General features: G+C 55.7%; 4 protein-coding genes across 4 annotated transcripts; 1 reads left to right on the top strand and 3 right to left on the bottom strand.

Moving 5' to 3' along the window:
• Positions 1–358: 358 nt before the first annotated feature.
• Positions 359–1,927, top strand: P884DRAFT_228416 (S-adenosyl-L-methionine-dependent methyltransferase; the record flags this gene model as incomplete). The annotated part of the gene is made up of 3 exons (XM_069439718.1): positions 359–978; positions 1,150–1,637; positions 1,689–1,927. Coding segments are annotated over exons 1-3 (1,167 nt in total), but the record flags the coding sequence as incomplete, so codon positions are not given.
• P884DRAFT_228412 (putative calcium ion binding protein) lies at positions 1,906–3,206 on the bottom strand. Its single transcript, XM_069439717.1, has 3 exons — positions 2,700–3,206; positions 2,288–2,609; positions 1,906–2,207 (listed from the first exon to the last, which is right to left on the bottom strand). Exons 1-3 carry the CDS (start codon positions 2,824–2,826, stop codon positions 2,045–2,047), a joined length of 612 nt encoding a protein of 203 aa, XP_069295509.1. The 5' UTR covers positions 2,827–3,206; the 3' UTR covers positions 1,906–2,044.
• Positions 3,207–6,590: 3,384 nt separating this feature from the next.
• On the bottom strand, positions 6,591–7,200 carry P884DRAFT_262497 (uncharacterized protein). Its single transcript, XM_069441668.1, has one exon. The coding sequence runs from the start codon at positions 7,012–7,014 to the stop codon at positions 6,775–6,777; it is 240 nt and encodes a 79-aa protein (XP_069295508.1). The 5' UTR covers positions 7,015–7,200; the 3' UTR covers positions 6,591–6,774.
• On the bottom strand, positions 6,591–8,727 carry P884DRAFT_286657 (uncharacterized protein; the record flags this gene model as incomplete). Its single annotated transcript, XM_069443844.1, has 4 exons — positions 6,591–8,167; positions 8,228–8,307; positions 8,362–8,553; positions 8,650–8,727. The coding sequence occupies 4 exons, from the start codon at positions 8,725–8,727 to the stop codon at positions 7,024–7,026; spliced, it is 1,494 nt and encodes a 497-aa protein (XP_069295507.1). The 3' UTR covers positions 6,591–7,023.
• Positions 8,728–20,525: the final 11,798 nt, after the last annotated feature.

Here is a 20,525-nt window from a genome sequence, read left to right as displayed (position 1 = left end):
AACGTCGGATGTACAGAGTAGCGTAATGCGTACTGTATGTATTGTACATATATACATACAATACCTTCTTCGTACCCTCCATCGAGATCGTACAAGGCTAGCGCACCTTCCTTACGTACTAACGTTATAGCCCGTACTCTGTAGCACAAGATCGGCTCCACTTACCGATCTTACTTACCTAGTACATCAGGTATGTAATCCGTACATGCATTGGAACTAAATACGCTACTTCGTACCGACTGTTGTGTATGCTGGTAAGGTATGTACGGATTACAGTACATACCTCGCTCAACTAGCCAGTCACCCCCGACAGTATCATTCGCTCTTCTTCCCGATGCCGCCTCCGAACAAGATAGGTCGGCCTCTAAAGCAGAAGCAGAATGCCCTCCAAGCGGCAATCAGCTCCTGGCTCGATTCACTGCCCCCCGTCCTCGTTGAGTCCATCACGGAGCGAGTCGCTGCCGACGCCGGCGCCAACGTCGACACCAAGCGACTTCTCTTGGCCGGTGCCCCAAAGCGATGGGTGGTATACGAGCCCATGGTCCTCTTGCCCAGCGGCAGCTTCACGAACCAGCCCTGGCCAGCCCTGCTGTCCTCATTAGACCCGTCCCAGAGAGAGGCCCTCTGGACGGCCATTCTTGGCCAACTGTCGCCCGCCAACAAACCTCCACTGACTCACTTGGCCATCAACGAAGGCATTCCACTGCACCTCCCCTCTCGGCCGTCCAGCACGGGCGGGGATGACAACCCGGCGGGGGAGGAAGAACACAAAGAAGAAAACTTCCTCCGCTCACCCACCCGCCTGCAACCGCTCCACGGCTCCTTCGGCAACTCCTCGCCACCGGCCAACCCCACCCCTTCCGACTTTGACTCTGCTCTCTGGGTAAGCACGAAGCAGAACGGTCTCGTCCAGACCTGGGCCCCGCTGCACACCATGTTCAGCCGCGGAAACATCAAGGAGAAGGCCCGCCTGCTCTCGTTCCACCGCCGAACCAGACCCGGACCCGGACCCGGACCCCGATCTGAGGCGGGCCAAGATGATGCACCACCCGCAGCAAAGACGATGACGCCCCCCCGAGCACCAGCAGCCGACCTCCGGGGAGGGGGAGGGACGACGGGGAGCATGGGGAGCAGCAGCAGCAGCAGCAGCAGCAGCAGCAGGCGACAGCGGCAGTACGCGGTCGACCTGTACGCGGGGATCGGCTACTTTGCCTTCTCGTACGCGCGCCTCGGCCTGCGCGTGCTCTGCTGGGAGCTCAATCCGTGGAGCGTCGAGGGCCTGCGGCGCGGCGCGGCGGCCAACGGGTTCTCTGTCCGCGTCGTCGTCCCTCGCACCCCGCTTCCTGCTCGTCTTTCTTCTTCTTCTTCTTCTTTTCCCGGAGCCGGAGGCGGAGGAGGAGACAGTCGTCATCTCCTCGACGTGGAGGAGGAGGAGGAGGAGGACGTCCTTGCTGGCGACGAGCAGATCGTGGTGTTCCTGGAAGATAACCGGCATGCTGCCGGCCGGATCCGGGGTTGGCGGGCACGCAGCGGCGGTGGGATAGAGGTGCTGCATGTCAATTGCGGGTTTCTGCCGAGCAGTCAGCCAGTCTGGAAGGACGCCTGGGGGATGGTGGTTAGCGGTGATGGTGATGATGGTGATGATAGTGATGATGGTAGTAGTAATGGTGACGGAGCGGGAGGGGGAGAAGGAGACGGCGAAGGGCAGAGCTGGCTGCATCTGCATGAGAACGTCGGGGTGGCGGACATTGAGACACGAAGAGCCGAGATTCAAGAGCTATTTGACGGATGGGCAACGGAAGAGAATCAGAAACAGGGCGCGGGCGGACAGAGGACGGCCAGGGTAGAACACGTCGAGCTCGTCAAGACGTACGCGCCGGGGGTATGGCACTGCGTGTTTGACGTGTCTATTACTAGGTCTAATGCCGGGAGATAGGCCCTTGTCCGTGTCGAAATCATTATTACCATTACGTATTCGTTTGTTCTGCGCTGTTTAGCTATATGGTTTTATTTGTGCTGCCGCAGACGCCGGCTGCAGTCCCCGTCACTCTCTCCGAAACTTGGACGGGATGTTCTCCTCGATGATGTTCTGCTTGCGCAGCGCCTCCCGCCGCTCCTGCTCGGCTTCCATCTGCTCGTGTTTCTTAAAGTGCTCGATATCCTCCGGATGCGTGAGGTCCTCGAGCTTGGTGTCCTCGCCGTGGTACCTTTGAACAGGTTGGTCAGCCACCCTCTCCACCCGGACCCCCACCGCCACACCTGATAAGCAGTTAGGTAAGGCACTCACTTCTCCCAGTGGTGAATCTCGTACTCGTACTCGTCGTCGCCGTGGTGTCCCGGGCCGGTGCCCATGTCCGGCAGCGTCTTGCCCTCGACCTCTATGACGTGGACGAACTCGTCGCGGCTGACGACCCCGTCGCGGTTGGTGTCGAGCAGCTCCGTGATGACGCCCAGAATCTCGGCCTTCCTGTCCTCCGTAACGTGCTTGTTCGACTCGTCCATCAGCCCGTAGGTCCGGAGGATCTCTTCGCCGTCCCAGCTGCCATCGCCATCAAAGTCGTGCAGGGCGAAGAAGGACGCAGCGTCGAAGTCCGCCGCGTGGTGCTCCTCTGGAGGGGAGACTTCAAGTCAGCAAGCAAACTTCCCCGCTACGGCGCCCATTGCGCGATATCATCGAGAACGCCTCCAGACAGACATACCAGCCATGTGTTTCTGCATCCAGCTCGCATTTTCGTCGACGAGCGGCCTTTGCGACCCGCTGCCGTGGTCGCCATGGCCGAGCGCGCGCCCTGCCAGAGCGGCGACGATGATACCAGAGAGGCGCATGCTATGTTTCCCGATTCGGCGTTCTCAATGTTAATTGGGCAATCTCGGCGGCGCGGCCGTGAACTTTTTTGCACGATCTTGGTCTGGCGTGTTCCGCTTTCTGGTTCCAACGTCTGCCTTACGAGGAGCGGACGTTGATGTTTCCCCGTGCCAAGACCCCGGCGACGTTAATTCTGGGGCATCGGCAGCTTGGACCAACCGGACCCTCTGCTTGGCTGTTCCAGGCCCTCGAACGGACCTCATCCGTTGATGTGCCCTCCAGGGACGAGAACCGACTGATCGGGTGCTCGCGGGTCCACCCGATTGACTTACACTACAACATCCAGCACCACATGCACTGGGGGAGCTGTTTGACTCTGCTGTCCCAGCTCCCATCCTTCAATTGATGGGGCCAGGGTCGGAGAAACGTTACATACCACAGGCCGAATGGTGCGGAGTCGTACATACGTATTACGGAGTAGTTGCTCGTATGATGGGTGTGGACGATCCTTGATAGCTTCGGCCTGGCAGGGAGGATTATCTACCGCCCCAAGGTGCCGCTCTCCAGCTGAGGCTTCTCTGTACCGATCACCGTGTCTTTTGTTGTGTAGCTTCAGCGGGGCGCTGCGCACAAATTCACATCTCCAGCGCTTGCCCCACTGCCTCGGCGCCTGCTATCCATCAAGATCAGCAGTGCTTGCGAGCTGGCGGCATGCTTCGGCCAATCACGAGCGAGAACTTGCCAGCACTAGCGTGCTGGAGGCCCCTTTGTGCCCATCGGCAGCCATCTCGTTGCGCCAAAAAGACGGCTTTTGTTCAGTGCCGGTGGAATGGTAACTGCATGTGAGTGTGGACTCTATTAGTGGTCGAAAGGTGTCAAAAAGGCGCCAGAGCCCAGGCGTGTTTTTGAAATACCTAGTGACGGAGAGAGGCTTGGTTGTTTCGTTTTCAGCACTTCAAGATGGCCCACAACTTGCAACACTGGAAGAAGAGTCAACAAAACTACTGCCGATGTATGGTACACAAGGCACTTACAGCGTCTGTTCCTTGCTGTGGCTCTCTCCCAACTGCCCTTTCTTCACCCTGCCCTTTCCTCTCCCGCTTCTTCCGAGTCCTGCAGCCAGAGCCGACAAGTCGCAGCAGAACAAGACAAACCGCCGCACCACAGGCTCACATCGCGCCGTCATAGTCCAAGGATCGGTTGCGTCTCACCTGAAGCGCGCGCCAGAATTCTTCCAGAAGGGAGAAAATCTGGAACTGAGCCATCTGATCTACGCACCTACGGTTGCATCAGCGTCTGTCCCTGTGCCCGTGTCTGCGGCTTCCGCTCATTGAGCCGGATCGCTCAACGGAACACTGCTTGTTATGCAGTCCTTGCCACTTAAACCAGTTCATTCCCTCCATTGGCCCGCCCGCCAATTTTGCCCCGTCCACGCCAGGCACTGCCGTGCAGCCGCCTCGCAGCAGGACGAGACAAATACGAATCCAGCAGACACGAGCAAACGGGTGCCCAGGCAGCGGCATTGCAAGGGGATGCGGTTACGCGGCGGTTAGCGTATCGTATCCGGCATCGTCGAGCAAAGTTCACCTGTTATATTTGTGTCCTTTCCGCTTTCTGTGGAGGGACATCCTTCCAGACCTGCCTTGGTCAGAGAGGCACGAAGCACTGCGGTGGGCTACCTCCCGGCCGCCATCAACCGCTTTCCACCACCAACCATCGCATCACTTGTCTACTAACACTACCGAGCTGCACAAACCCTCCTCTCTTCTACAATTGCTTGGCTCCGTCCCCGGCTAAAATTGCGGTTCCTCTCAGCGCAACTCTTGGCTAAGCCTTGCCATCTATGTACGTCAGAGAAAAGGGAAAGAGCCACATCTAGTGCAGTCTGCATCTGAGCATCAGGCAAACGCCCACCGATCTATCTCTTCCTCCCTTCTCTAATCCTCCAGTCCTTCCCTCCTTTCTCATCTTTCTTCCTCCCTCCCTTCCTCCCTCCCTTCTTCTGTTCCTCCCTCCCTTCTTCTGTTCCTCCCTTCTTTCTTCTGTTCTTCCCTTCCTCCTTCCCTTCTTTCTTCCTCCCTTTGTTCGTCCCTTCCTTCCTCCCTTTCTTTCTCCCTTCCCCATTCCCCATTCCCCCGTTTCCCCTTTCCTTCTCAACTTTTCCTCGACCTATCCTGTACATCCGTCTCACCCCCGGATTGAACTCACAACCGGGTCCGGCAATCTCACCGTCTCTGCACCTCGTACTGAGGGAGCTTAGAGACAGACCGCCGACCACGAGACCACGCAATGCCGTTGCACGATGGCTTTGGCACCCTTCAAATATGGGCTTACAGCACCAGTCAATCGAAGGTCTCTCACCTGTTGAAGAATCGGCGCGCTCAAGCGACTCAGCAAACGCTCACAAACCAGTCACGGGTCGGGCAGTCGACTAAAGAGCATATTATAAGCCATGTAACCAGGACTAACCAGGATCAGGGAGAACTACGCACTCCATAGAAATCACTAAGCAGACAACCACCCTTAACCCCTCAAAGGAACTATAAACCACCTTCACACAATACCCCTCGACAAATATCACCAAGCACGTCGTCGACAGCCTACCGACCAGCATCACCAATTGGCATCGTTGATCAGCATCGACTGACCAGCCTACTAAACTCCACCGTCAAAATCATTGCATAATCGAAAGACTCCTGAACCGCCGTTTCCAACAAACAGCAGCATGTGCCATTCCTGAACGGCGGAGAGAGACCCCACTGACACGAACATCTCCGACATCCCACTTTCTCCTCTCCTCGTTCCTCCCCTCTCTTGCCTCTTCCTCCTCCCTTTCCTTTCTGATCATCCAAGTCACTCCTGTAAAGAACTGAAATCGAGAATTAAAAGAGCAGAAACCACACCATATGTTCATATTCTTTTCGATCTCTCAACTTGTCTCCTCGACTACCCGATTATCATTCGTCACCCCAACAGTTCCAGCACTTACTTCGTCCCATACCATCCCCTCTGACACGTCCTCAAACCTCCATTGTTGACAGTCCTAATAAGAGCCGCTAGAACCGGACTCAGCAAGGCACGACATTTCATGATGAGCAGTCATTGCTAGGCAAAAACTGACCCGAAGCGGGAGAGAAACACAAAACTCGGTCGTTCATTTAAAAAGCTCAACATCATTGTCCAACACCTTTAGCCATTTCATTCGACATACCTTCCACCCGTTTTAGTCACATGCTTTTCGTGCACCGTACCGAAGCTGTCTCTTGCTAACCGACATGCAAACCAACGAACCGACGAGCAAACCATAAGACAGAGGCAACGACGACATATCGACCAAGACCTAGGACTCCTGCCCCACCCACGGCGCTTGTCTCGTCCCTGCTCTGTGGGGAGGATGTCGAGACCGACAACGGTCCCGGCATCTCTCCACAGGAGCGTCTCAGGCAAAAGAAATCGGGACAACAGATGAAAGCGGGTCAGCGCTTGACATGAAACTCGCCGAGGATAGACAAAGAGCAAGCGAGGACAACAGGTGAGACAATGTTGAGACATTGTGTTCAGCAGTTATGTCTGGGGAGCTTCTCTTTTCTTTTCCACGCGAACATCAAGGAAAGAGGTGTTTGGCACTCTGCTGCGCTGAAGGGACGCCCACCAACAGCCTTTCCGCCCGACGATCAGCCCTATCCATCCATCCGTCCGTCCGTCCATCCGACCGACCGCCTATCACCCGATTTCTCATCCGAAAATCGCCATGAATAACCAGCCAACCATGTCATACTCCAGCAAAAAAAAAAAAAAAAAAAAAGACATTGAACAAGAAGCATAAGCCATAACCCGACGATTTGACATGAACAAACCTTGATGATGAGGATGTGAATGGGGCAAAGTGATGGTACACAGGTTCAACCGGCAACAAAGCAGGCAGTCCCGGAATAGAAGAAAGGGGTATTGACATCAAAGGGATAAGGTTATAGGGGAGAAGGGTTAAAACGAGGGGTATTGATGAATTCAAAGTCACAGGGGATCAAGAATATACGAGAAGAAAGGAGAAGGAGCCAGGTTGGAGGTCGGAACAAGAGGCCGCCAACACTGCGATCGATGCCCATGCCATCTTCGCCGGAGCGACAGCAACGACGCAGCAGGCGACAACACCCAAAACGTGGCGAGAAAATGCGAACGACGGCGGCAATAACGGCAATGACGGTCATAACACCCGCTCACATACTCTCGATTCTGGCACTAGGCATCTGCATCGTGGGGTCATCAAACTCGAGCTTGGGTCCCCACGGGTCATACATGCCTCCCGACCCGAACGGCGGCAGCGAGCCAATGGTGGCCACCTCGACCGGTGACTGGTATTGCGCGCCGTCATACCACTGTTCCTGCTCTTGGGGCGGCTGCTGTTGCTGTTGCGCTTGTTGCGCTTGCTGTTGCGCTTGTTGGTGGTGGTGATGGTGGTACTGCTCGGGCGTCTGCTGCTGTGGGCCTCCTTGGCCTTGTTGATGTTGTTGGTGTGGCTGGTGTTGTTGCACAGGCTGTACGGTTGCCGTGTGTGACATTACCTGCGCTGCCGCCGCCGCCGCCGCCGCCGCCTGAGTAGGCGGGAGCTGACCCTGGAACGCCATCATCTGCGGACCCTGCTGGGTAACAGAGCTAGTGGTGTGCAGGGCGTACGTCGCTGTCTGCCCCGGCGGGACGTGGGTGTAGAACCCCGCGTCTTGTGCTGAGGGACTTCTTCCTGACGCCGCCGAATAGCTGCCTGGACTGCTGTTTGGTATGCTGCTTGCCAGATCGGGCGCGTTGGGATAGGACGGAATCTCAAGCGGGAGCCGTTCGACGCCCTGCCGAGGGACTTGGGGATGATATTGCGGGTGCTGTGGAGCGGCGTGTTGGTTGGTGTTCATCGTCGCCACACCCGGATTGTTTTGGTCCGGTACGAAGTAGTTGTGATGCGCAATGCTTCCTGTTCGTTGGAGCATTTGCACGCCCGGATGTTGTTGCTGGTGCTGGGGGTGTCCGTGGGGTTGAAGGGGAGACTGGCCGAGGTGGGGAGCGCCGTGGTAATCGGCGCCGCCGCTGGATGATAGGCTGTGCCGGTGAGCATTATACTGCTGCTGCAAGCTGTAGTTGTTCATGTGCTGGCCAAAGTCGGCAAACGAAGCTGCTCGCTGGAGCTGCTGACCCGGGTGGCCCATGATGGGCCCCTGGTGCGACTGCCAAGGCATCGCGGTATGGCTCTCAGGAGTTGGAGGTGCACTGTCGCTCCCGCCATCGGATATCATGTCGTCCAGCTCAGGGGAATGCGGTCCCCGTTGGTGAGTCCGCTTCCAATGCTTTACCATCGTTGTCTTCCTACAGAAGCTGCGGGTCGGGTTCCCTGGTTAGTGCCGGGCCCCTGACAAAGAATGAGGCGAGGCTTACCTCTTCGAACACCCTTGGTGATCGCACCTATACGGCCGTTTTCCTGTATGTATCCGGCGATGCCTCGCCAGGCTGGATGACTATCCTGAAGTCAGTTTCCAAAGCACACGGAAGGGTCGAGAGAATCCGCGTACGTCTGAGAACCGCTTTCCGCATCCCTGATGCTTGCAGTGGTGCGGCTTCTCGCCGGTGTGTGTGCGAGTGTGGACCGTCAGGGCGCTCCTCTGGATGAAACTCTTCCCGCAGTCTTGGTGGTGGCACTTGTACGGCCGCTCGTTCGTATGGATCCGATAGTGTCGTTGCAAATCGGACTTGCGGTTAAAGCCCTGGCGAGGGGTTAGTTAGCTGCTGGTTAGCTGCCGGCTGCGTCAACGGCGGCATCGCCGCTGCGAGAACAACCGGTGGGAGGCGCGAGTACGCACCTTACCGCACCCTTCCCAGTCGCACTGAAAGGCGCGAGCTGCGGTGGGTTCGTTGTCGACAATCTCCATAACTTCCATCTCTGGCGACTTTGATGATCCTGGTTTCCAGTGGTTAATATGCCTTGCCGCTCGAGGATCGGTGCGCGGACGGGCTGGGACGGGTCGGCTGCGCACGTTCTCTACTTTATAAGAGCGTCACCGTTTCGCCTCCGGGAGGGGGGGTGGTGTGGAGAGATGGCGAGCAGGGAAAACCAGGCGGCAAGAATGGCCTCAGCATGCGGGGGGTGGCTCAACAGGTTGCTGGCCTGGAGCCGTACAGGTTTGCCGGTCTGTGTGGCTACCCCGGTTCGCGGAGGGATGTCCGAGCGTGATCTCCCTGAATGCGACCGGATTATGAAGATTCCCGCGACACCTTCGTGCAAGCGCCGGAAGGGCAGATGGTTCCGCAGACGAAGATCGACCTGAAACCAAGGACGACGGTTGAGGGAGAGTTAGGGGATCTTGTATCGCAACGAAAGGTGTGATGGCGGCAGCACGAGCACCGTGGAAGGGGACAAGTGCTTTTGACCGCACAATTTTGTTGGGGGCGAAAAGACACGATGGACTGGCGAAGCCAAGGCTTTAATTCAGTGAACTCCCGGAATGTCAGCAACCGCAACACCGGCGACGAACTGCGCCAGCATCCCAAGTAAACAAGTGACGAAACACCAGGCCTGTCACGTCAAATGGTGATGAAGGGGGGCGGATGTCTGATCTTAAGGAGTCAGGTGAGGTAAAAGGCTGAGAGAAGGGAAGCGGACCGCGGGAGGGCCATGGAGGGGTGTGACTAGCTGGGGGGGGGTGTGGTGTCTGCAATGGGTGGCCAAGCCTTGCATGACGGGAACAAGAAGTACCTCGTACCTCTCCTTATTTGGGCGTCGCCTTAATGCTGCAAGAGCGCGGACACGGAGCTAATCCGGCACGTTGGGAGTCCAGGTGTCAAGCGTGCACCAGGTTTCAGACGGGGGGGTGTGGCGGGAGATGAACCACAACGCGCTCCGCAGATCCCCCAGGCTAGGTGCTGCTGGCAGCCCTGTTGATGCCTGGGTGCAGCTTTGTTGCAGGTGCAGAAGAGCTTTGGCCTGTGACTTAACAGGTACGTCGTCGACTGCCGAACTAGGTGGCCAGGGGCCGTGAGTTGCTGAAAGACCGAGCTCGAGTGCTTGGCGGGTTCTTGCGCTTCTTCGCTTTCAAAAAAAATGCTCGGGACGCCCTAATGACCCCAGGGAACCCGGCGGCCGGTCCAAGAGTTTTTGACCGGCTACTCTCTTACAAGTGTAAGAGAAAAGCAAAGCTATTATCGGAGTGGAGGTCCGTAGACGGTTAGCCGACGGGCTTCCCGCTAACAAACGAGAAAAAGTCCCGACTTCTCGTCTCAGCTGGGCGTATTGTGGTTGCTTCTTGCGGAAAGCGGGGAGCCGATATATTGGCCGAGCACGAAGGGAAGCTGGAGGCCGAGATGGTATTCCATGTGTCGTTCACTGATTCTTGGCCCTTGACGGCCCCGGAAGCCCAACCTCTCTACCTTTCAAACGGGAGGACGAGCGGCCGAGGGTTCGAGTGGGGTATTGTACAGAGAAGTAGAAGCCGACCTGGGAACAGGGTGATGTCCGCGCCGGACCAAACGACACGGATAACGGGTTTGGTGGTTTTCGTCGGCGCAGGGTTTTCAAGAACCCTGGGGCACCGGCGATGCAATATAAACGGTGTTACTATACCTCGGACCCGTGTTCCACGCTTGGCTAGTCCGCCGGTTCGTGGTGTGGGGAAGGGGGGGAGCTAACGATAGCGGCGCGTTACGACGACGGGAGGCGATGGATCGAGAACAGACGGCACGGCTGCTAGCCTCCAAACCACAGCACTGCAACCTCGAATAGCTTCTTCCTTCTCCCGGTCGCAGTGACGTGCTAGTTGTGTATGGACGGGCGGGAACGGGGCGCCCAAGCTCCAGCTGTCCGGCAGGGGGCTGCTGGTATTGATGGAAATGCTGCTGCGCGCTACAACCTCCGGCCAGCTCGATGAGGCTTTAGGTGTGAAGTCACTGCTAAGCCTCGGTGAGCTGCGGTGGCCGCCTTCTTCTTGGTGCGCTTGTCCGTTGAAGGTTTGGATGTCCTCAGAGGGGAGAATAGAGGAAAGAAAACAAATTAGGATTAAGAAAAGAAGGTATTAGTGACGCTTGGTGTGAGTGCGAGGGCTCGATCTACTCCCGGTTGCAGCAGGCCCACGATGAGAACAGACTGACCGACACGCAGCTGGCTCGGGTGCGAGCTGCCGGCGCAGTTAAGTGCCCGCGGGAGTAACGTGGAGGGCAGGATGTCGGTACGCCGGTTCTGCAGAGCTATCGGGGTCGGCCTCAAACGGCTATAGTAGTGTAGAGCTGACGATAATGTGTCGTTCGGTTCGGGATGGCTGCCAGGTCCAAAATGGAGAGTGAGCGTGAGCATTTGCCCGTAACCGTAATTCGTACCTGGAGGGGACCTCTTAAACGAAGGATTAGCGAGGCCCGGCTGGTGCTGTGGAAGCAGGAGGGCTAGTGTAGTGTAGTGTAGCCAAGGGTGTAATCCGTACACTACTACGAAGGGTCATCATGGGGGGGGGGGCCACCCTGGCCGGTTGATACTCTCCCGTCCTCTTACAAATTTACCCGAGCTTTCCTCGAAAAGGTAACCGCCGGCGCCATGATCGACCAAAAGGGTGCCCCAGATGGCGAGGAACAGGAAAGGGCCCAGCTGATTTGGCTGCCGTGGGGATGCCCTGCCTCACCAGATGCAGCTAAGTTACAGAGTACTCAAGTACAAGTAGTCTTGTGCAGAGGTTGGGCTGAAGAGGATATGAAAAGGCGGTTTGGCCTTCCCTCCGTTGCTGTAACCAGCACCTGACCGGCACCGCATGGCCTGTTTCTCGCGGGGCTCTTTCACCCATGGGTGCACTAACAATGGAACGCGCTGTGTCAGGCATGCACATACAAATCACATACGGAGCATCGCCTGGGCGAAATATGACCGTCTTTTCCCGTCAAAACGCGATATGTGGGAATGAATGCGTGGATGTGGACGGGACGGCTGGCGGGCATGGCTTGTGAGGTCCAGAGTACGTACTAGAGGTGACAACCCCAGGAAGGGCGCGCGGGAGAGAGAGAGACAGGTTCGTCCCTTCCAGCGGTCAGTGAGACAAGCCCGTTGCGGGAGGGCAGTATCAACCTTAGTGTATGTATGTGTATGTATGTATGTACATACATACAGTACCTCCCCGGTGTATTGTGCTTTTTACTAGTACGGATTACTCCGTACGGATTACATGCACTTTCGCTCCATAATGAACCGTGCTAACACTACTAGTACGGAGTAGTACTACCACATAAGTTACACTACAAGGGCAAGCAGCAGCAGCCACCAAGCAGCCCAGTTGGCAGCGGAAGTGGCAGCAGCCCTGAAGACAGGTGCGAGACATGCAGGAAGGAGCGAGAGACGCACACCGGTGGCCCTGGTCCTTCTTCGTCCCCCCTCCCCCTTCCCCCCGGTCGGCGCGGGCTGGCTGCTGCTTTGGAATTGGCGAATGGACAGACTGCTTCAGAAGAAGAGGCCCTTTCCCCCTCTTTTTGTCCAAGCCGGGCGGGGGCCTATCGAAATCTGGTTGAGCAGTCCATTTGCTACTGGGCTGCTTCGCACGGACTTTGCGATGGCAACTCGCACCCTGAGGCCCCCACATGCTGTACCCCAGGTACCGACCGGGGTGCGGAAGGGTACCTGCAACTCAGCAAGCCGCAGCTCCGCCGGTGTGCTTCGAGGCTAGGGGTTTGGTACGGATTAGTGTACATTTGGTACTTGCAGACGCTAACGTTCCTAGAAGGCATGGAACCCCAGTCTAGCGTCCGGGGGGCTGCTGCTGGGCCGGTTGCAGGGGGGGCGGGGCGAGCGGCGGAGGGGTGCTGCGGTGGAAGCGAGAAGCCGAGGAGCAAGGGTCAGAAGCATGTGTTCGATGCCGCCAAGCCAACTAGAACGGAAAGATCGGAAATACTCCTTACTACGGAGGACAGCCACAAGCGCGCGGTGCTGGAACAAGGAAGAGGACGAAGCAGCATGAGGCCGGAAATAACGACGGCCTTGAGAGAAAATGTCCCGAGTTGGAAAGAATGGGCATGTTGTGGCGGATAGGGCCTAGAAACGCCATGCGTGCCAGGAAAACGAGGCATGGATGGGTATTAGGTGATAGCTAATCCACCATGATTCCCAAGGACACGAATCAGTCACTGGAAGGCCAGAGGGCAGTTCCGATCCTGCCGGCAAGTCCCATCTCCGGAGATTCGAGTCGTCAAGGCCGTTACCCCAGTTGCTGTTAACCCCCTCCCTTCTTTTCATTCCACATCAGTATCCCAAAGTCTCCCGTTCAATATTATAACTAGTGCCGTGGCAACTGGGGGGTGAATCTCGGCCTGAGTGCGCAGCAGGGCAGGTGCGTGATATCGCGCGCGGTACGGAGTAGCAGCAGATCGAAGAGCGGGCGCTCCCCCCGAGTTTGAACAAAGTTGCGACAATGAGCTGCGACCGTGTCGGGCTCAGGAAAACGCCATCTCGCCCTGCCGCAACGCACGACCACATGTGATTCGAGGAGCCCGAGGGCCAAGAGGCAAGGGGAGACTGCTGTGCCGGTACAACGTTAGGGTTTAACCAACCACGCGCCCGGCTCTCGCAAGTCCAAAGGTGAAATTTTTGCTTTTTTTTTTTCGATTTCAGGTACTGTACCCAACAACAGACGCAAATGCGCGGGTACCCCCAAGTCAGAGTCGGAGAATGGATAAAAAGAAAATGGAGGCTGTCTCCGGTTCCAAGTGCGACGCTTAGCCGCGGCGACCTCCACTGTGATGTTTTCGTTGTTCTGGGGGATACACAGACATGAGAATCCGTGTCTCGTAGAACTGGCACACAAGGACGGGGACCGACCACCGGAGAGCTGGATCTTCCCGGTATCACCTAGAACGAGTCACCGACTCGCCTCATCTCTACATCCCTCGACACCCCCTCCCCCCTTCCCGGTGAAATGCGAATGCTTCATTGGTAGATCAAGCTGCGTCATACTGGATACCTCCGACGAAGCTGGTGACCTCAACGTGATCTTGTCCTTTTCTCATCTCCCTCGTTTGTTATCTTAAGCAAGCGGGATGAATGGCGCGCGGATGCCATGGCCCTTCCACACTTGGCCCCCGACATGTACGCCAGTCATTATGGCCGACTGCATGCGGCTAACCAGGCAAAAGCATCAAGCAACCGGGATATTTCTCGCAGTTATATACACTACCATAGTGTACGTGTAGTTATCGCATACACTCGGGACAGAAGACGAGCAGGCAAGGGAAGAAGGTGTGGCGCTCGGTTGCTGTGGTTCGCCTCAGTGACCGCAAGGATGCCTTGACCTTTTTTTTTAGGCATCGGACTTTTTCCGGGCGCCAAAGGCATCGTCCCGTTCCCGTCTTTGATGATCCCGCTTGGTGTCCATGTAAACCATTATGCGGATCGTCGTGGTCTCCCAGCCTTTCAGACGCCATGCCTGTGGCTGATACTTTCCCAAAGAGCCTAAAGAATATTTATCTTCTTCCCGTAGGTGGCCGGACTGTTGTCACTCATAGTGAACCCCCCCCCTCCTCCTGCGAGTCTCCCGGCATGTTCTTTTCCTTCAGGGATAAGCGCAGGTAATACTGTTGAGTTTAGCGGTGGAGGGTGCTACGAGAGGACAACATGCTAAGAATCAAGTAGATTCTCAGATCTGCGAGTTCTCCTTGCGTACGCGTGTTATTGTTTTGCCAAGTGGCCTTAATTCATGGAGGCTGCTGCGCACCGACAAGGCGTCACACAGCGATCAGATAGCAGATAGCGCACGCCCTACAGCAGCACTCGAACCTTTTGATTTCGACCAAACCACAGTACATTGCCTACAGTTGAAGCAAAGGCGCATTAAATGCTTGCACATACCTACCTACATATGCGTACATGCACGTAACTCATGCACGTAACTTAAGTAGATGCGCTGCGAGGGGATTGCCGACTGCATCGGCCGCCCTGCAACGGCTCGTCGTGCGATTGGCCAAGACTTGCCTGCCGGGCCAGAATACCACTTGCTCCAAAACGTTTGAGAAAGGTTTAACTAATCCGTACCTGCCTAGCCAGGTATGTGCCATGGTCTCTCCTTGAAGGGACCGAATGCCGTGATCCAAGGCTGCAGTTCTCCGCAGAGATCAACAGGGTCCTTCCGAGCCACTTTGTCGCAGTTTGTCATGAAATGGAGCCCGCATCGGAGAATACCAGAGCCATGCATGTAATGTATGCAAGGTATGGATGTACAATGTACTAGGTAGACAGCCTCGGGTTGCCCGAGACAAAAAAAAACGAAAGTATTGTGTCACGTACACTCGAGTTACTCAGCAACTAACCTGTACCATACAGAAACACAGTACGAATTCGAAAACGACGCTGAGTCTCTTTCCACCAGGTTAGCAGAGGTGCTAGCGAAAAGTGCAATCTAATCTCGTATTCGGGAAGCTTTTGTCATATTGACCCGATTTCCCAACTTACAAGTAGGCACCGTATACACTTAGGAGTGAATACGGAGCGTTCGAGTGTACGGATATATGCTATGATATGTATGTACAGTACCTATGTACAATACTACTTTGCATACGAGGCGGCGGTCGCCGTGTGCTTGTCCCGATTCTCCAAATCTGGGGAATCCCTGTCGATGCAGTTACTCTTTTTCTGCGACAGAGCGGGATCGTCAGACGAGGATGGCTCGCAACGGACTTTGAGTGGCCCAATTCTCGGTCCAAGTACCTGTGAACTTGCTGACTTGAACGCTAACAACGGCTCGGGTTTGTCGTTGAATGTTAAGGCAGCATGCGTACTCGTTCGTAATCGGGAATCGTCCGTCCGTCCGATGCCTATTTGACAGCTGCAACGGAGTATGTTGCACTACCGGTTGACGGCGGTGAGCGGTTCCTCCAATGCCAGTCAGTAACTGTTGTCTGCACAAGTAGAGTAAAGAGTTGGTGGCCCAGTGAAAATCCTATCTGGGATTCCGGGGTAATTTAACCCATGCTCATTGGAGAAGAAGCAGGCCTAGCAACCAGGAGCTGCAGGACGGCTCGGCTTTCGACCTGACCGTATGCGTGTACATCGAAATAAAACAGAGGAAACAAACCTACCTTACAAGTAGTGTAGGGTGGTGATGGGAGCTATCAATCCCGTCTCTGAAATTCTTTAGGTGGGCTGTTTGGGCTGTTTCATGTTCCGAAACATGTTTCCGCAGTTTTTCTTTCAGCCCCAGATTGCATCTCTCCCAGCGAAGCCACTCGAGATAGAACGCGCAACGAAGTGCTCGTTTTAGCGTGGTGCGCATAATCGAAGAAGCACTTCTCTTGTCAATAAAGGAGCTCATAGCTGGCAGGTAGTCTACCATGTTCTTCCAGATCCTTTCGAGCCGAGAGCCGAGAGAGCCAGCTGCCCAACTGAGATGCTTGGTGACGTCTGTGCGCGCCCGGTGTGGGCTGCATTAGTTACACTAGTGTCGCCCTCTTGCAGCGGACACCGCCGTCCCCAAGGTCCACACACACAACGGGTGAACCCCGCTGTTCGACCGTTTGCGGATGTCACGACGCCGGCGGACTAGCCATGACCTTCGACAGTTGGAAAAAACGACTTGGTTGGCTATAATCGCGGGAAGGGAGCAGCCGAGAAGCATGGCTCTCGGCAGTAAAGTCGCACTGTGAATGCAAGGCGTGCATAACCATCCGGGAGACTGGCAGAGACTAGGGAGACAGTGAAGACCAAGAGCGGCGAAGCGATGCAAGTGCTCTGCCCTGCCGTCCTCGTATGCACAGGCGCTTTCCTGGCCCCGGGGAGAAGTACCAATGCCATTTTCGGTACACTAAGGCTAAGATTAGTTTAGCGAAAGGTTGTGGTCTCAACACTCGAGGTGACAAAACCGGCTCCTCGTGCTGCTCCTGCGCGGCATCCTGCAGTGCATCGACGGCGGGACGGGAAGGGTTCTCAAGCGGGGTCGGCCGCTTGACCGGATCAAAACGGACAGAGTCAACTTTGCCCTGGACCGTCGTGGGGTGCGATGGATTGCTAATGTCTGACACACCATGAGCAAGGAGCGGAAGTCACACGATATCACCTTGGGAATATTCCGTGGTGGCAGTCGCATTCTCGTGGCCCCTAGATCGTCAGAACGAGTTTCCGCCTTTACAGGAATTCCTCTACACTAGTGTAGCCCCGATTACTTGTACCCCCCCTTCTCTCTTAGTCGATATTACGTTAACGTTATACTAGGAGTGTAGGATTGAAGGTGCTACTCCGTACACTAACGGCTGGAAGCTAGAATGCCCGATGCAACTGCTCGGCCCTTGCTTGACGTTGCGATTAACAGTCCTCGACTGTAGAAGGAGGAATAGCATCTGAGCACCCGATCGGTGCGAGGTTTACGAGCAAGTAATCCATATGTTCAATCAAGCGCCCGTAATGACGAATTATTTCTTGTTACTTGTATAAAATACAACCGGAGTGTTTGTTACCGCGAAATCTTGTACCAAGCCCAAGGCAATCTTTGTCGAGACTGGCAACAGCACCCCAACTGACCCCACTTTCCGTTCCCCACATTCGGGCGATCTGCTCCCGACCCACAAGAAGCAGGGAGTCGAGGCCCTCTGCTGTTACTACGGAGCACCCTCTACCCAATACCTATCCATCGCATGGAGGTTGAGCCCTACAAGGAAATCTACACATGCACGTTGCGACGTTTTCGAAACACCTCACCCACTTGTACGACCTCCTGAGGATACACTAGTGTAGACGTGGGTCGCAACAATGGATTTGCCAGGGCTGGTACCTGGATCTTCAGATCGCGTTCAGCCCGCAGAGTAGCTGGGCTCGTGATCTTGCACGGTTGTGGGGTTTCCGATAAGCGCCTCGATCATCTGCAACCCCATGACCTACACGTGCATTTCAATGCTCCGGTGGAAGCGGATCAAGACATCATCTCGAAAGAAACCTGGGCGTGGCTACGTCAAGGCGGTGTACGAGCAACACGGACACCTGTGAGCGTGTTGCGTATGCGGTTCTCGTCATAACCGAGAACAGACATCTCTGAATTTGTCGTTCACATCTGTCATACACATACCGCGGGATCTTAGCTTTGCAACCCACCGCCATGACTACGACACGTACCGATGTACTTACCCATGATTAATCCCTCACAGATGCACCGACAGAGCCGGCGACGCCCGTCTGTTGCCGGGCCTGAGCATGACGACCGAGTGTAGGCGACTCCACTGCCCGGGGACTCGTGTTCCCTTTCGCCTCTGAGCTCGATTGTCAAGAGTACACTAGCCCGCGCGGCCTTGAAAGAGACGCATCCTGCCAAGGCAGGCGCTAACAAGGAAACGGGAAAGAGTGTTTCAAGGCACTGCAGACACGAAACATTCTGCCAACAGTGGCAGGGATGAAAAGAGAGGCCCACGTGGGAAATTCGTGAGTGGTGGCCAGAGGAGAGTACAAGTACACTACGGAATTATTCTTCGCAAATCGGATCTCGAGACCACGAACCGGCAGCCAATAGCCAATGGTGTGTGAAGGTTTCGATCACTTGATCTGAAACAACCTCGAAACATACTCCGGTAAAACATTTGTAGCCAACTTGCTTTGTAAGTAACCTTGCATATGGAAAGTACACTACGGAATACATGCGTACTCAGTGTTTGGACATAGGTAAGGTAGATAGCTTTAGGTATGTACGGACCTACATAACTCCTCCTCGAACATTGCTGTTACTTAACAACATACAGTACTGGCTTGGGTCACCCACGCGCGATGTTGGATCATGACATTGACGATCTCCGCTTCCCTTTACATCGTACACTACCCCTGACCAAGCTTTCTTCAGCACCCGCTGTACATGGAAGGGCTCCTGTCACGCAGGTCTAAGGGGGGACAGGGGAGGGGGTTGTTGGCAAACCGTTTCGGCGCTATCCCGAGAAGAACGTTGAGGGCGGCGTCAGGAGGGCACGGACCAGCCGTTCGCTAGCTTCCCCGCCCACACCCATCATCCCAGCACGTCTGTTGAACCGCGGCCGCACTTAATCCTCCTGATGGGAAGAAGGTATTACGGAGTCACAGGTAGCCAGTCCTGTCTAAGGGCGCTCACCGACTAAAACAAATATCATTAGGCGGAATATCCATACAGGATGCTAACGACATGGTTCTCGCCCACCATTCTTCGAAGCGCCGCTTGCATGCAGGTACGCATCCGCTGTAACGTCCCCACCTGCTGCGATGGAGGGTCTAGCCCTCCCTGCCGTCCTATGAGCATCACGACAGCACAATATATACTACACACGCCTACTTCGAAGCGACTCCGCGCTGAGACTCGCCGGGCGAGTCGGGTTTGGGACGCACGGACGCTGGGACTCTGCGCGCCCGCTTGCGGCCACAATTTGATGATTTGTGATGAGATCTCCTCAACGGTCCCTTCTGCGACAACCATGCATGCTCGATTGCAGGTGTGGGAGTCATCCACTATGAACGTACGTCCGTACACGACGAACGCTTTATATAATGTTGGAAAATATAGGAGGCCCCTACACTAAGGTCTCGGTACGGAGTACCGCGTACGCCCCCTCGTCCGGCGCCGGCTGCAGCCCAAAACGAATGAACCCCATCACAAAGATTGAAAGCGGTCCCGCGTGGCCCGCACGTGGCCAAACGGTTGAGAGAGGGCGATGGTTTTCATGGACCCTCGCAGTTATGAGTTCTCGGTCTCAGTTACCCTCACTCCCCTCCCCCCAACGTCTGAGAACTGGGAGAAACGGAGGAAGGAAAGGCCTCTGGACCAACCAATGGCGGGTTGATCCCGGAGGCGGCCCCGAGACCCCGCATACGCACCGGCCGGATCGGGAGCGGGACCCGGACATGGACCCCCGACCTCAGGGCCGGGGGTACGCCCACGCGGCACACTAAGTCCGCTGGGGAGGACTCGATGAGCTGCCGCAACAATGTGATTGGCTCCATCCGCTGCGGCGCAGCAGCAAAACTTATGGCTTATGCCAAGCGCTACTCCGTGCGAAGGGCTCCATTCCTGATTGCTGCCAATGAAAAGACCAAAGAACCGCTAAGGACATCGCTGCACATCAAGTGGGAGAGAGGTTGAGGCAATCACACTGCTCCGTACTCCGTAGCTCGCCTGCCAATGGTTTCTTGTACTGTAATTCGATGATGCGACGTTGTTATGTGCCGCAGCTGCTCCGGATACACTCAACAGCGAGAGACAAGGACAAGCACCACCTCCATAGCTCCACGGCCGCCAGCATGTCATGACCCCGCGAGGCCCTTTGCGGTCCCAGCCACCGCTGTTGCGGGACAGTGGGGTGCGGTAACTTCGAAACACCGATTCCCGGCAGCCCTGCATCAGTTGGCCCGAGATCGTCTACACCTCCTCCAGGATAACAAATCCTAGCGCGGTACATGCCCCACAACTAACTAAAAAAAAGTGAAACAGCCAAGAAGTCAAGGTACAGCCAAGCCTATACAATTCTCTATAGTATATAAGTATCAATACCCAGTTTCCCGTCCTTCGTTTTCGTGACCTTCGCTAGCCGTCGGGGCATTGAGTGGGCCAACTGTTGAAGAAACTCAGGGGGCACCGCATCCCACGCCTCCTGAACAGCTAGTCAAAGCTGCGCAAGGCTTAGAGACTGGAGGTTATAGTGCCGTTCGAGCCAATCCTTCATCCAGTGCCATACATTCTCAATAGGGCTCAAATCTGGGCTTCGAGCCGGCCATTGAAGGACCTCG

This window comes from Thermothelomyces heterothallicus (assembly GCF_042370625.1).
Source record: "Thermothelomyces heterothallicus CBS 202.75 unplaced genomic scaffold P884_scaffold_21, whole genome shotgun sequence".
Classification (NCBI taxonomy): Eukaryota; Fungi; Ascomycota; class Sordariomycetes; order Sordariales; family Chaetomiaceae; genus Thermothelomyces; species Thermothelomyces heterothallicus.
The sequence above is the reverse complement of the archived record's forward strand: the minus strand, read 5'-3'. Positions and strand labels throughout refer to the sequence as shown.

Coding starts and splice junctions, on each gene's coding strand:
- P884DRAFT_228412 (XM_069439717.1), bottom strand. CDS start 2,826: ATGCGCCTCTCTGGTATCATCGTCGCCGCTCTGGCAGGGCGCGCGCTC. Junction 2,610..2,699: donor GATGCAGAAACACATGGCTG/GTATGTCTGTCT, acceptor TCTCCCCTCCAG/AGGAGCACCACGCGGCGGAC. Junction 2,208..2,287: donor GAGATTCACCACTGGGAGAA/GTGAGTGCCTTA, acceptor ACCTGTTCAAAG/GTACCACGGCGAGGACACCA.
- P884DRAFT_262497 (XM_069441668.1), bottom strand. CDS start 7,014: ATGACCGTCATTGCCGTTATTGCCGCCGTCGTTCGCATTTTCTCGCCA.